The sequence below is a fragment of the Tachyglossus aculeatus genome, chromosome 19 (genome assembly GCF_015852505.1).
Source record: "Tachyglossus aculeatus isolate mTacAcu1 chromosome 19, mTacAcu1.pri, whole genome shotgun sequence".
NCBI classification, from domain to species: domain Eukaryota; kingdom Metazoa; phylum Chordata; class Mammalia; order Monotremata; family Tachyglossidae; genus Tachyglossus; species Tachyglossus aculeatus.
The window spans coordinates 15,297,373-15,312,460 of record NC_052084.1 but is presented as its reverse complement, the minus strand read 5'-3'; the positions used below and the strand labels follow the sequence as shown (position 1 = coordinate 15,312,460).

At 53.7% G+C, this 15,088-nt stretch overlaps 1 protein-coding gene across 4 annotated transcripts; it reads left to right on the top strand.

Moving 5' to 3' along the window:
- The first annotated feature begins 6,640 nt into the window (after positions 1-6,640).
- On the top strand, positions 6,641-14,776 carry DLK2 (delta like non-canonical Notch ligand 2). 4 transcript variants are annotated; one of them, XM_038761210.1, is made up of 6 exons: positions 6,641-6,916; positions 8,493-8,629; positions 9,583-9,643; positions 11,991-12,121; positions 12,264-12,408; positions 13,833-14,776. In XM_038761210.1, exons 2-6 carry the CDS (start codon positions 8,536-8,538, stop codon positions 14,599-14,601), a joined length of 1,200 nt encoding a protein of 399 aa, XP_038617138.1. In that variant the 5' UTR covers positions 6,641-6,916; positions 8,493-8,535; the 3' UTR covers positions 14,602-14,776. The 4 variants fall into 4 exon arrangements, with proteins under 4 accessions (XP_038617138.1, XP_038617136.1, XP_038617137.1 ...); XM_038761208.1 differs by having other exon boundaries at positions 9,580-9,643; XM_038761209.1 differs by lacking the exon at positions 6,641-6,916 and having other exon boundaries at positions 8,481-8,629; positions 9,580-9,643.
- Positions 14,777-15,088: the final 312 nt, after the last annotated feature.

Here is a 15,088-nt window from a genome sequence, read left to right as displayed (position 1 = left end):
CTTGTACATATTTATTATTCTATTTGTTTTATTTAATATGTTTTGTTTTGTTGTCTGTCTCCCCCTTCTAGACTGTGAGCTTGCAGTTGGGTAGGGACCATCTATATGTTGCCAACTTGTACTTCCCAAGCACTTAGTACAGTGCTCTGCACGCAGTAAGTGCTCAATAAATACGATTGAATGAATGAATACAGATATTTTACTCTATTCTCCTTGTACATATTTACTATTCTATTTATTTTATTTAATGTGTTTTGTTTTGTTGTCTGTCTCCCCCTTCTAGACTGTGAACTTGCTGTTGGATAGGGACCGTCTCTATATGTTGCCAACTTGTACTTCCCAAGCGCTTAGTACAGAGCTCCGCACACAGTAAGCGCTCAATAAATACGATTGAATGAATAAATACAGATATTTTACCCTATTCTACTTGTACATATTTACTATTCTATTTATTTTATTTAATATGTTTTGTTGTCTGTCTCCCCCTTCTAGACTGTGAGCCCGCTGTTGGGTGGGGACCGTCTCTATATGTTGCCAACTTGGACTTCCCAAGCGCTTAGTATAGTGCTCTGCACACAGTAAGCGCTCAATAAATACGATTGAATGAATGAATGACTCCCAAACCCGTGCTCTTTCCTCTGGGCCATGCTGCTCCACTTTATTTTACTATCTGTCTCCCTGGCTGGGTTGTACACTTGAGGGCCGGAAATGTGCCTATTTATTGTCCTCTCCCAAGCGCTTAGTACAGTGCTCCACATGCAGTAAGCACTCGCTTAGAACAGTGCTTTGCACATAGTAAGCGCTTAATAAGTGCCATCATCATCATCATCATCACTCAATAAATGGATCAGACACAGAAGGGGCATCTGCCTCAACCAAAACTTCTCTGTCAGCTGCCCTTCCTCTTCTTTCCACGCTCCCCCCACCCCCCACGCAATGTTAGTACCTTAGAACCTCATATCTGTGGATCGGAGCCCAATCCGGAGGAACTGATCCAATTTCAGGGATTTACACACCCACGCAGAGATCCAAGTACTGGGCAGAGGCAAAAAAATAAGCAACCAGCTCATCACTCACCCATAATAGTGCCCTGGACAGGGACTGGTGTTGGGAGAGGGCTCATTTGCCAGAGCAGCTTCCCAGGGCCCTAGAGATCTGGGGACATTCCCCCTCACTCCAAAAAAAAAGGGAGGGAAGTCCATCCCCATCAAGGGAAGTTCCAGGGATTTGAGCCACTTCTCCTAGACCCTCAGCCGTTCTCCGAGTTGGCATAGGCAGAGGAAGGTGCTGGGTCAAAAGGGGCAAGTCTTGGCACAAATTAGTCCACATCTTTTAGACTGTGAGCCCACTGTTGGGTAGGGACTGTCTCTATATGTTGCCAACTTGTACTTCCCAAGCGCTTAGTACAGTGCTCTGCACACAGTAAGCACTCGATAAATAGGTAAGTGTCTGATTTGATGAAATGTCTTGCTCAGAAAGGTCAGTTGGTGATTTCAGGTGATTCCCGAGATTTTAGGTTTTTGTGACTTGATTCTTCAGTGATTAGTCTCCCCCTCCTCCCCGTCTCCATCCCCCCCGCCTTACCTCCTTCCCTTCCCCACAGCACCTGTATATATGTATATGTACGTATTTATTACTCTATTTATTTTACTTGTACATATTTATTCTATTTATTTTATTCTGTTAATATGTTTTGTACTCTGTCTCTGTCTCTGTCTCCCCCTTCTAGACTGTGCGCCCACTGTTGGATAGGGACCGTCTCTATATGTTGCCAACTTGGACTTCCCAAGCGCTTAGTACAGTGCTCAGCACACAGTAAGTGCTCAATAAATACGATTGATTGTACTTCCCAAGCACTTAGTACAGTGCTCTGCACACAGTAAGCGCTCAGTAAATACGATTGAATGACTGAATGAATGAATACGATTGATTGATTGATTGATCCCACTGCCCGAGAGCTCCGGAGATCCAGAAGTTGCATTATCCCTCCCTCCACTCCACCTGTACCCCTTAATAATAATAACAGTGGTGGTATTTGTTAATCACGCTCAATAAATCCGACTGATTGATTAGACCTGCCCTCAATCAATCAATTGTATTTATTGAGCGCTTACTGTGTGCAGAGCACTGTACTAAGCGCTTGGGAAGTCCAAGTTGGCAACATCTAGAGACGGTCCCTATCCAACAGTGGGCTCACAGTCTAGAAGGGGGAGTCGGAGAACAAAACAGAACATATTAGTACAGTGCCCTGCATGCAGTAAGCGCTCAAGAAATACGATTGAATGAATGAATGAATGAATATTAACAAAATAAAATAAATAAATAAAGGACCTTCCGTCTACCCAAGGAGCTTTCAGAATACAGAGCCTGCTCCCTATGTTTCCGCCCCAACACCTTGGCTTAGAGACGGGTCAGAGGTTAAGAACCTCGGTAAAAACTCAGAAGCGAGAAGAGGCAGGGGACCAGTTGGCCAGCTCCCTCTGCCCATCCGCCAAGCTCGCTCTCTTCCTCCCTTCAAGGCCCTACTGAGAGCTCACCTCCTCCAGGAGGCCTTCCCACACTGAGCCCCTTCCTTCCTCTCCCCTTCATCCCCCTCTCCCTCCCCCCATCTTACCTCCTTCCCTTCCCCACAGCACCTGTATAGATGTATATATGTTTGTACATATTTGTTACTCTATTTATTTATGTATTTATTTATTTTACTTGTACATATCTATTCTATTTATTTTATTTTGTTAGCATGTTTGGTTTTGTCTCCTCCTTTTAGACTGTGAGCCCACTGTTGGGTAGGGACTGTATATGTTGGCAATTTGTACTTCCCAAGCACTTAGTACAGTGCTCTGCACACAGTAAGCGCTCAATAAATACGATTGATGATGATGATCTTGGCCTGGGGTCTTCCCAGGAAGAAAGAGCTGGGTTTCTCCCCCTTCCAGTCCCCTGGGCTGCTCCGAGGGAAAATATTTCCGGAACAGGCTTCAAGTTTATGTCTTCCCGCCCCTGTCTCCCACTCCCCAATAAATTATCCAGCACTCTCTCCCTCTTAGGAGTCCGGTGACAGCCTGGGACAATAGCTCCAGGAATTCCATCTGTTCCTTGCTGCTGCCCCACCCCGGCACTCATCAAACTTTCAGAGGTGTCTCATTTCTCCCTCCTGGCTGACAACATTCCCCCTCCTCCCATTCCCCAGCCCATTCCCCCTGCTTTCCCAGCCCCTCACCCCCTGGGCTCTCTGACTATCAATCAATCAATCAATCGTATTTATTGAGCGCTTACTGTGTGCAGAGCACTGTACTAAGCGCTTGGGAAGTCCAAGTTGGCAACATATAGAGACGGTCCCTACCCAACAGTGGGCTCACAGTCTAGAAGGCGGGGGCAGAGAACAAAACAAAACACATTAACAAAATAAAATAGAATAGATATGCACAAGTAAAATAAATATGTACAATCAATCAATTGTATTTATTGAGCGCTTACTGTGTGCAGAGCACTGTACTAAGCGCTTGGGAAGTCCAAGTTGGCAACATATATAGACGGTCCCTACCCAACAGTGGGCTCACAGTCTAGAAGGGGGAGGCAGAGAACAAAACAAAACACATTAACAAAATAAAATAGAATAGATATGCACGAGTAAAATAAATATGTACAATCAATCAATCGTATTTATTGAGCGCTTACTGTGTGCAGAGCACTGTACTAAGCGCTTGGGAAGTCCAAGTTGGCAACATATATAGACGGTCCCTACCCAACAGTGGGCTCACAGTCTAGAAGGGGGAGGCAGAGAACAAAACAAAACACATTAACAAAATAAAATAGAATAGATATGCACGAGTAAAATAAATATGTACAATCAATCAATCGTATTTATTGAGCGCTTACTGTGTGCAGAGCACTGTACTAAGCGCTTGGGAAGTACACGTTGGCAACATATAGAGACGGTCCCTACCCAACAGTGGGCTCACAGTCTAGAAGGGGGAGGCAGAGAACAAAACAAAACATATTAACAAAATAGAATAGATATGCACAAGTAAAATAAATATGTACAATCAATCGATCGTATTTATTGAGCGCTTACTGTGTGCAGAGCACTGTACTAAGCGCTTGGGAAGTCCAAGTTGGCAACATATAGAGACGGTCCCTACCCAACAGCGGGCTCAGCTTCAGTGGGTCTGGATCAACAGGAATTGCTGTAGTATAAGGGTGTCTGTGTGTGTCTGGGTGTGTGTGTGTACACCCTCTGGAAGGCTTGGGACCTGAGCATCCACCTGAAGCCCTGGGGCAAAGTGACTCTTCACCCAGACACAAAATAGCAACAACAATAATAGCAATAATAATGACGGTAATAGGACCGGTTACCCGTTGTGAACGCACAGATCCCGGACACGCGTGTTCGGATATTCCAGACAGCCAGCGCAGAAGCAGGCGGGAAGTGAGAAGCAGCGTGGTTCAGTGGAAAGAGCCCGGGCTTCGGAGTCAGAGGTCATGGGTTCGCTTGTCAGCTGGGTGATTTTGGACTAGTCGCTTAACTTCTCTGTGCCTCATTTACCTCATCTGTAAAATGGGGATTAAGACTGTAAAATGGGGATTAAGCTAGCTCTCTTCCTCCCTTCAAGGCCCTGCTGAGAGCTCACCTCCTCCAGGAGGCCTTCCCAGACTGAGCCCCTTCCTTCCTCTCCATCCCCCCATCTTACCTCCTTCCCTTCCCCACAGCACCTGTATATATGTGTATATGGTTGTACATATTTATTACTCTATTTATTTATTTATTCTACTTGTACATTTCTATCCTATTTATTTTATTTTGTTGGTATGTTTGGTTCTGTTCTCTGTCTCCCCCTTTTAGACTGTGAGCCCACTGTTGGGTAGGGACTGTCTCTATGTGTTGCCAATTTGTACTTCCCAAGCGCTTAGTACAGTGCTCTGCACATAGTAAGTGCTCAATAAATATGATTGATTGATTGATTGATTGATTGACTGTGAGCCCCATGTGGGACAACCTGATTACCTTGTGTCCCCCAGTGCGTAGAAAAGTGCTTTGCACATAGTAAGCACTTAACAAATACCATCATCATTATTATTATTAATAATATTATTATTATCATTATTATAATGCCCAAGGGCATTGGAGAAGCAGCGTGGCTCGGTGGAAATAATAATAATAATAATAATAATAATAATAATGACATTTGTTAAGTGCTTACTATGTGCAAAGCACTGTTCTAAGGGCTGGGGTAGTTACAAGATGATCAGATATACAAGATGATCAGATTGACCCCCCGTAGGGCTCACAGTCTTAACCCCCATTTTACAGATGAGGTAACCGAGACCCAGAGAAGTTGTGACTTGCCCAAATAATAATAATAATGATGATGGCATTTGTTAAGAGCCCGGGCTTTGGAGTCCGAGGTCATGGGTTCAAATCCCGGCTCCACCGCTTATCAGCTGTGTGACTTTGGGCAAGCCACTTCACTTCTCTGGGCCTCAGTTACCTCATCTGTAAAATGGGGATGAAGACTGTGAGCCCCCCACGGAACAACCTGATCACCTTGTTAACCTCCCCAGCGCTTAGAACAGTGCTTTGCACGTAGTAAGTGCTTAATAAATGCTATCATTATTATTATTAATTCTCTACCCCTTTGCACGTTAAGGCTCGGTAGGTCACCCGCTCACGGGCAGGCCCAGGAGAGTTACGGGCGCACGCCAGGTCTTTCTCCGGCGCTTAGAACAGTGCTTTGCACATAGTAAGCGCTTAACAAATGCCATCATTATTATTATTATTATTTTTGAGGCGTCCAAAGAGGGTTCGTTAGGCACACGTACAAGCAGCCCAGGGCAATACACATGCCCAGTTCTGCTAGAATATCCCGCCTCGATGACTACATCAATCAATCATCAATCAATCGATCGTATTTGCTGAGCGCTTACTGTGTGCAGAGCACTGTACTAAGCGCTTGGGAAGTCCAAGTTGGCAACATCTAGAGACGGTCCCTACCCAACAGTGGGCTCACGGTCTAGAAGGGGGAAATATCCGCTGACCTCCCTGCCTCCCGTCTCTCCCCGCTCCAGTCCGGGTCATTTTCCCCCCAAATCTTCCAGGCCGTGTTCCCCCATTCCTCAGGAAACTCTAATGGTTGCATCTGGGAAGAACGACGCATCTTCAGCAGCCTGCATCCCTTCAAGGCCCTGCTGAGAGCTCACCTCCTCCAGGAGGCCTTCCCAGACTGAGCCCCTTCCTTCCTCTCCCCCCGTCCCCTCTCCATCCCCCATCTTACCTCCTTCCCTTCCCCACAGCACCTGTATATATGTTTGTACATATTTATTACTCTATTTATTTGACTTGTCCATATCTATTCTATTTATTTGATTTTGTTAGTATGTTTGGTTTTGTTCTCCGTCTCCCCCTTCTAGACTGTGAGCCCACTGTCGGGTAGGGACCGTCTCTAGATGTTGCCAACTTGGACTTCCCAAGCGCTTAGTCCAGTGCTCTGCACATAGTAAGCGCTCAATAAATACGATTGATGATGATGACGATGATGATGCATCAGGCACTGATTGCTCTTCGCCGGGTTTTTCGCTCATTCTACCGCCTCGCTCGCTCTCTGTCATCATCTTTCAGAAGGTCTCGCATTCCCCCCTGCCTCCCTTCGGCCCAATCTGCCTTTTTAGCGTCTCCCAACGGGTCCGGCCGGGTTGTGTTTCATGGGGGGTCTTCAAATGAGGTGTAGGCGTGTTTCATGGGGGTCTTTAAATGAGGTGTAGGCGAGGGAGGGTGAGAGGAAGGGGACGGAGAGGTCTTTCTCCCTGCCGGGGACTCCTCCTCCTTTCCCCTCCCCGCTCCTGAGGAGGTGTCAAATGATTTCCAGGCTACATGCAGGAGAAGAACCGTACTGCTGGCTATCTTAAGAGGCAGATTTATGTAAGTACTTTGATTCCTAGAGGAGCAGGAGGCTGTCTCTTTGCTCCCCCCGGCCCCCCACACCTCCAAGTCCATGGCCGTGAGATGGGTGGGTGGGTCCGAGGGGGGTGGGACCCAGGTGCCACCCGAATCCCCCTCCCCCCGAAAGGCCGGACGAAGCATCCCCGGCCTCAAACGGCTGGCTACCGAGGTTAGGGCCCAGCAGTCGTCTTGGCAACCGAAAATCCGGTGACTTGGGATGCTAGATGGAGGCGAGGGGAGAAATGGATTTATTTGGTGAGGGGGGGGGGGGAGTGGGGGGGGTGGGGATGAGGGGATGGGGGGGGATGCGGGGGAGGGCCACTAGGGAAAGTAGCTGTGGGGAGAGGTGGGGAGAGGGGGGCAGGAGGGAGAGCTGTTTTTTGGGGGGTGAACACTGTAGGGGGGTAGGGGGCCTGAGGAAGGGCATCTGGCAGTGGGCAGTGATGAGGGAGGGGCGGTGAAGCGTTTGGGGAGGGGGGCAGCGGCCGGGGGGAGCCGAGGTGGGAGGGGGGGCACTTGGGAAGAAAAGGGGGCGACGCTCGTGGTGGAAGGGGGAGACTGGGCTGCGGGGTACGGCCGACGGGGGGCGCCCTGCCGGGTTGGGGGGGCCGGCAGGGGGCGCGCCGCCGAGGTGCGGGGGGAGGGAGGGTCCGCCAGGGGGCGCGCTGACGGGATTGGGCGGGGGGGGTCCGGCAGGGGGCGCAATGCCGGGAGGGGGCCGAAAGGGGGCGCGCTGCAGAGGTGTGGTGGGGGGATCCGGCAGGGGGCGCAATGCCGGAGTGGGGGGGTCCGGCAGGGGGGGCAGTGCCGGGGTTGGGTGGGGGGGTCCGGCAGGGGGCGCTGCCGAGGTGGGGGGGGGGTCCGGCAGGGAGAGCCCTGACGAGGTTGGGGGGATCCGAAAGGGGGCGCGCTGCCGGGGGGGGGCGGGAGGGGGCGCGCCGCCGAGGTGGGAGGGGATCCGGCAGGGGGCGCGCTGCTGGGAGGGGTCCGAAAGGGGGCGCGCTGCCGAGGTTGGGGGGGGGTCCGAAAGGGGGCGCGCTGCCGAGGTTGGGGGGGGTCCGAAAGGGGGCGCGCTGCCGGGAGGGGTCCGAAACGGGGCGCGCTGCCGGGGTGGTGTGTGTGGGGGGGGGGTCCGGCAGGGGGCGCTGCCGAGGTGGGGGGGCGGGTCCGGCAGGAGGCGCGCTACCGGGAGGGATCCGAAAGGGGGCGCGCTGCCGGGGTGGTGGGGGGGTCCGAAAGGGGGCGCGCTGCCGAGGTGGGGGGGGGGGTCCGGCAGGGGGCGCGCTGCCGAGGTGGGGGGGGGGGGTCCTGCGGCAGGGGGCGAGGCGGGGGTGTCGGTGCGGGGTCCGTCCGGAAGGGGGCGCTGCGGACCTCCCCGCCCCCCGTCCGTCCGGCCCGTCCCGTCCCGTCCCGTCGGGGCTCAGGTGAAGGCGGGGTGCCGGAGGAGGGGTTGGGGGGATGGGGGAGACCCCCCCCCTGTCCGGCCTTCCGTCGGTCCTTCCGTCCGTCCGTCGGTCCGTCCGTCCTTCCGTCCTTCCTTCCTTCCGTCCCGCAGGTGCCGTCGGGTGCCGGGCGGTGGGCGCCGGCGCTGACCGACGATGTCCGCAGCCCCCCCCCGCCGCCGCCGCCGCCGCCGCCTCCCCGTCCTGGCCCTGCTCTGGATCCTGGCGGCCCAGGGACAGCCCGAACGAGGTCAGTCATCATCATCATCATCATCATCATCATAATGACATTCGTTAAGCACTTACTATGTGCCAAGCACCGTTCTAAGCGCTGGGGAGGTGATCAGGTTGTCCCACGGCGGGCTAGCGGTTTTCATCCCCATTTTCCAGACGAGGGAACTGAGGCCCAGAGAAGTGAAGTGACTTGCCCAAAGTCGCCCAGCTGACAGTTGGCGGAGCCGGGGTTTGAACCCATGACCTCTGACTCCAAAGCCCGGGCTCTTTCCACTGAGCCACGCTGCCTCTCCGCCCTCCCCGACACACAGACAGACTCCCCCCGGCAGACTACAGACCCCCGACAGACGGATGAATTTGAACCCATGACCTCTGACTCCAAAGCCCGAGCTCTTTCCACTGAGCCACGCTGCCTCTCCGCCCTCCCCGACACACAGACAGACTCCCCCCGGCAGACTACAGACCCCCAACAGACGGATGAATTTGAACCCATGACTTCTGACTCCAAAGCCCGAGCTCTTTCCACTGAGCCACACTGCCTCTCCGCCCTCCCCGACACACAGACATACTCCCCCCGACAGACGACAGACCCCCGACAGACAGATGACAGAACCCCCTCGACAGACGACAGACCCCCGACAGACGGGCACACCCCCGACAGACCCCAACGGACGACAGACCGCGACAGACGACATGCGGCGACAGGCGTCACCGTCTAGAGGGCACCGAGTCATCCTTTCAATCCTATTTGTTGAGCACTAGCTGTGTGCAGGGCGCTGTGCTAAGCGCTTGGGAGAGGGCAATATCACAATAAACGGACACGTTCCCTTCCCACGACGGGAGTCTGGCGCAGCCAGGGGTGGGCCAGGGGTTGGACGTCCCCCCCATCCCATCAAGGGGTCCTGGGAAGGGGCGAGCCCTCCGTTTGGCCCCGGGCATCCTTGACCTTGCCCACTTGTCTCACAGCAGATGACTGCAGCGCCCACTGTGACCTGGCCCACGGCTGCTGCGGGCCCGACGGCCAGTGCAAGTAAGTCCGGCCCGGCCCCCCACCCGATTCCAAATCTTATTTTGGGTTGGAAAACCCACTCGGCCCCCACCGGCTCCCCAAGCCCTAGCCCTTCCACCCCGAATTACCACAGTACACCTCCTCCTCGCTCCCTGCCCGACGTCCCGCCGCCTTGCGCTGTTTAGAGAGAAACCTCTTTCCCCTAGGTCTTCCCGAGAAGACTCCGGGAAAGGGAGAGGGCTGGAGAAGCAGATCAGTCAGGAAGAGGAAAAGGATCACTGGGAAGCAGCACGGCCTAGTGGACCTGGGTTCGAATCCCCGACTCTGCCACTCGCCTGCTGCGTGACTTGGGGCAGAGCACTGAACTTCCCCAAGCCTCAGGCTCCTCGATCGCAAAATGGGGATCAAATGCCTGTTCTCCCTCCTGCTTTGACTGTGAGTCCCACGTGGGATAAGGACTGTGTAACTGTGGGATAGTTCAAACTTGAACTATCAGATGGGTTCAAATTTGAACCCAACTATCAAATTTGAACTGTGGGATAAGGACTGTGTAAGGCCTGAGTAACTTCACATCAGACACAGTCCCCGTCCCACACGGGGCTCACAGATTAAGTTGGGAGAGAGAACAGGTTGCTGGAAGAGTCTTTCAGCTCCCTGGGATAATAATAATAATAATAATGGCATTTATTAAGCGCTTACTATGTGCAAAGCACTGTTCTAAACTCTGGGGAGGTTACAAGGTGATCAGGTTGTCCCACGGGGGCTCACAGTCTTCATCCCTATTTTACAGATGAGGGAACTGAGGCTCAGAGAAGTTGTCACTTGCCCAAGGTTACACAGCAGACATGGGATTTGAACCCATGACCTCTGACTCCAAAGCCCGGGCTCTTTCTACTGAGATGTGTTATGTCAGTGCAGTTTGGAGGCAGAGGAACGGATAAGATGACCTCTCATCGTTACTCTCTCGAGATTGGGAGAAATAAGCCAGAACCGGGTCTGCGAAGATAATAATAATAATTTTGGTATTTGTTAAGCGCTTACTATGTGCAAAGCACTGTTCTAAGCACTGGGGAGGATACAAGGTGATCAGGTTGTCCCATGTGGGGCTCACAATCTCACCTCCTCCAGGAGGCCTTCCCAGACCGAGCCCCCTCCTTTCTCTCCCCCTCCTCATCCCCCCAACCTTACCTCCTTCCCCTCCCCACAGCACCTATATATATGTATATATGTTTGCACGTATTTATTACTCTATTTATTTGTACATATTTATTCCGTTTATTTTATCTTGTTAATATGTTTTGCTTTGTTGTCTGTCTCCCCCTTCTAGACTGTGAGCCCGCTGTTGGGTAGGGACCGTCCCTATATGTTGCCAACTTGGACTTCCCAAGCGTTCAGTACAGTGCTCTGCACAGAGTAAGCGCTCAGTAAATGTGAATGAATGAATGAACCCCCATTTTACAGATGAGATAACTGAGGTCCAGAGAATCAATCAATCGTATTTATTGAGCACTTACTGTGTGCAGAGCACTGTACTAAGCGCAGAGAAGTTAAGTGACTTGCCCAAAGTCACCCAGCTGACAAGCGGCGGAGCGGGGATTTGAACCCACGACCTCTGACTCCCAAGCCCGGGCTCTTTCCACTGAACCACGCTGCTTCTCGGAAGATGCGAGGGGTTGTGGTATTTGTTAAGCACTTACTATGTGCCAAGCACTTGGGTAGATCCAGGGTGATCAGACACAGTCCCCGCCCCACATGGGGCTCGCAGATTAAGGGGGAGGGGAGGGAGGATAGGTAGTGAGTCCCCATTTTACAGATGAGGATGGCGAGGCCCGGAGAAATGGAGTGACTTGCCCAAGGTCACCCAGCAGGCAAGTGACAGAGCTGGGATGAGAATCAATCAATCAATCAATCAATCATATTTATTGAGCACTTACTATGTGCAGAGCACTGTACTAAGCGCTTGGGAAGTACAAATTGGCAACATATAGAGACAGTCCCTATCTGAAGATGGTTGAAGATGAGAACCCGGGTCTCCCCCCGCCCCGTCCGGTGCTCTTTCCGCCGGGCCCCGCTACTTCTCAGCACATCCACCGATAGCCCGTGGGGCTCAGCGGGAAGAGCCCGGGCTTTGGCGTCAGAGGTCATGGGTTCAAATCCCGGCTCCTCCCATTGTCAGCTGGGTGACCTTGGGCAAGTCACTTCACTTCTCTGGGCCTTCAGGTACTTCATCTGTAAAATGGGGACTGAGACTGTCCGCCGTGGGACAACCTGATCACCTTGTAACCTTCCCAGCGCTTGGCACGTAGTAAGCGCTTAATAAATGCCATTATTATTATTGTTATTATTATTAATCCGGTCCCCTCCGCAGGTGCGACCCCGGCTGGGAGGGGCAGCATTGCGAACGCTGCGTCCGGATGCCCGGCTGCTTGCACGGCACTTGCCACCAGCCCTGGCAGTGCATCTGTCGCAGCGGGTGGGCTGGCAAGTTCTGCGACAAAGGTGAGGGGCCCCGGGGGCCGGGCAACTGTCGGATGAGGGTGGAGCCAGGGGGAAGCGGGACCCCCGAAAGATGGGGTCGGGGAGGAGGGAGGGCCGCACGGGGATCCCGCGCTGAGCCCGGGCCCTCCCTCCCGCCCCCAAGACGAGCACGTCTGCGCAGAGCGGCCCCCGTGCCAAAACGGAGCCCAGTGCGTGTACCAAGGGGACGGAGGGTACCGATGCCTCTGCCCACCCGGCTTCCACGGCCACGACTGCGAGCTCAAGGCGGGGCCCTGTGAACGTGCCAGGTGAGGGGGAGCCGGGCAGCTCGGGCCTAAGGTGAGGCGGGAGAGGGACCAGACTTCGTTCATTCGTTCAGTCAGTCGTATTTATTGAGCGCTTACTGTGTGCAGAGCACTGGACTACTCAGACTGTGAGCCCACTGGTGGGTAGGGACTGTCTCTATATGTTGCCAATTTGTACTTCCCAAGCGCTTCGTACAGTGCTCAATAAATACGATTGATGACGATGATGGACGAAACGCTTGGGAAATCCAAGTTGGCAACACATAGAGCCGGTCCCTACCCAACAGCGGGCTCACAGGCTAGGAGGGGGAGACAGACAACAAAACAAAACAGATTAACAAAATAAAATTCATTCACTCATTCAGTCATATTTATTGAGCGCTTACTGCGTGCAGAGCAGTGGACTAAGCGCTTAGGAAGTCCAAGTTGGCAACATATAGAGACGGTCCCTACCCAACAGCGGGCTCACAGTCTAGGAGGGGGAGACAGACAACAAAACAAAACATTAACAAAATAAGAGTAATAAATATGTACAAACATATATACATATTCATTCATTCAATCGTATTTATTGAGCGCTTACTGTGTGCAGAGCACTGGACTAAGCGCTTGGGAAGTCCAAGTTGGCAACAGATAGAGACGGTCCGTACCCAACAGCGGGCTCACAGTGTAGAATGGGGAGGCAGACAACAAAACAAAACATATTAACAAAATAAAATAAATAAATGGAGTAATAACTATGTACAAACATATATGCAAATTCATTCATTCAGTCGTATTTATTGAGCACTTACTGTGTGCAGAGCACTGGACTAAGCGCTTGGGAAGTCCAAGTTGGCAACAGATAGAGACGGTCCCTACCCAACAGCGGGCTCACAGTCTAGGAGGGGGAGACGGACAACAAAACAAAACATATTAACAAAAGATAAATAGAATAAATATGTACAAATAAAATAGAGTAATAAATACGTACAAACATATATACATATATACAGGTGCTGTGGGGAGGGGAAGGAGGTAAGGCGGCGGGGATGGGGAAGGGGAGAGGGAGAGAGAAGACTTGAGAAGAAGGCAGAGGCAGTGAAGAAGCAGTGAAGCTAGGGGAGAGGGACATTCATTCATTCATTCATTCAATCGTATTTATTGAGCGCTTACTGTGTGCAGAGCACTGGACTAAGCGCTTGGGAAGTCCAAGTTGGCAACATCTAGAGACGGTCCCTACCCAACAGTGGGCTCACAGTCTAGAAGGGGGAGAAAACATATTAGGGACAGTGAGAAACAGACCAGCGGGAGGAGGAAAGAGGGGAAATGGAGGGCGTCGGGGGCCAAAGTGGAGGGACGTGGAGGTCCGGGGAGGGGAACCTGGCTCAGAACGTCCCCCCGAATCCATCCGCCCATCCATCGGTCGATCCTCCCCGTCCTGGCAGAGCTCCCTGTCGGAACGGAGGCCGGTGCCAGGACGACCGCGGCTACGCCCGGAACTTCACTTGCCGTTGCCTGGCGGGCTTCGTGGGCCCACGCTGCGAGGTGGACGTGGACGACTGCCTGATGCGCCCGTGCGCCAATGGGGCCACCTGCCGGGATGGCATCAACCGCTTCTCCTGCCTCTGCCCCACGGGCTTCGCGGGCCGCTTCTGCACCGTCAACCTGGACGACTGCGCCAGCCACCCCTGCCAAAACGGGGCCCGCTGCCGGGACCGCGTGCGGGACTTCGACTGCGTCTGCCCCGACGGCTTCGGGGGCAAAACGTGCCAGCTGCCCGTGCGGGCGGCGGTGCCCCCGGCCCCGTCCCACCCCCCTCCGGGTCCTCCCCGCCCTTCTCCGGCCCTCCGGCCCCCGCCGCCCGCCCCGGCCACGGCCTCGGCCCCCCAGAGCGTGGGAGCGGGGCTGCTGCGCATCTCCGTGAAGGAGGTGGTGAGGCGGCGGGAAGGCCCGGGCCTGAGGGAACCCCGCTTGGTGGCCGTCCTGGTCTTCGGGGCGCTCACGGCCGCGCTGGTGCTGGCTACCGCGCTGCTGACCCGGCGGGCCTGGCGCCGGGGCCCCCGTGCCCACCGCCCCCCGGGCTCCTGCTGCTGCCCGCCCCGGCCTCCCGGCCCCGAGCGCCACGACCGGGAGTGCCAGGTCAGCATGCTGCCCGCCGAGCCCCCCCGGTCCCCTCCCGGGCCCGCTGAGCCGGGCAAGACCACGGCGCTGTGACCGGCGGGAGGGAGGACGACGGCGACCGGGGCTCCGCCCTCGCCCGCACCAGAGACCGATGGGGCCCTGAGCCGGGCTCCCGCCCACTGAGACGGACGTGGCCTCATCAGAAATATTATTTTTTTATTAACGTGGACCGTGCGACAGGAGTTCCCTCCAATAAAGTTCGAAAATGGCAGAAGCCGGCTGTAGTGTCTGGACCCAGAGACCGCCGGTCGGTCAGGTCAGGCCTGGAGCTCCTTTGCCAGGCAGCAGCCCAACGATCTCATTGGGGTGCCGGTGATGTCAGTTTTGGGGGGAGGACTGGGGCCTGGGGTAGCATTTTGGGGTTTTTTTTGTTGTTTTCAGATGGTATTTGTTAAGCATTTACTCTGTGCCTGACAGCGTAACTGGGAGACAGTCCATGTTCCACGTGCCGACGATGGTATTTGTGAAGCGCTTTCTACGTGCCAAGCACTGGAGCAGATACAAGATAATCGGGTTATCC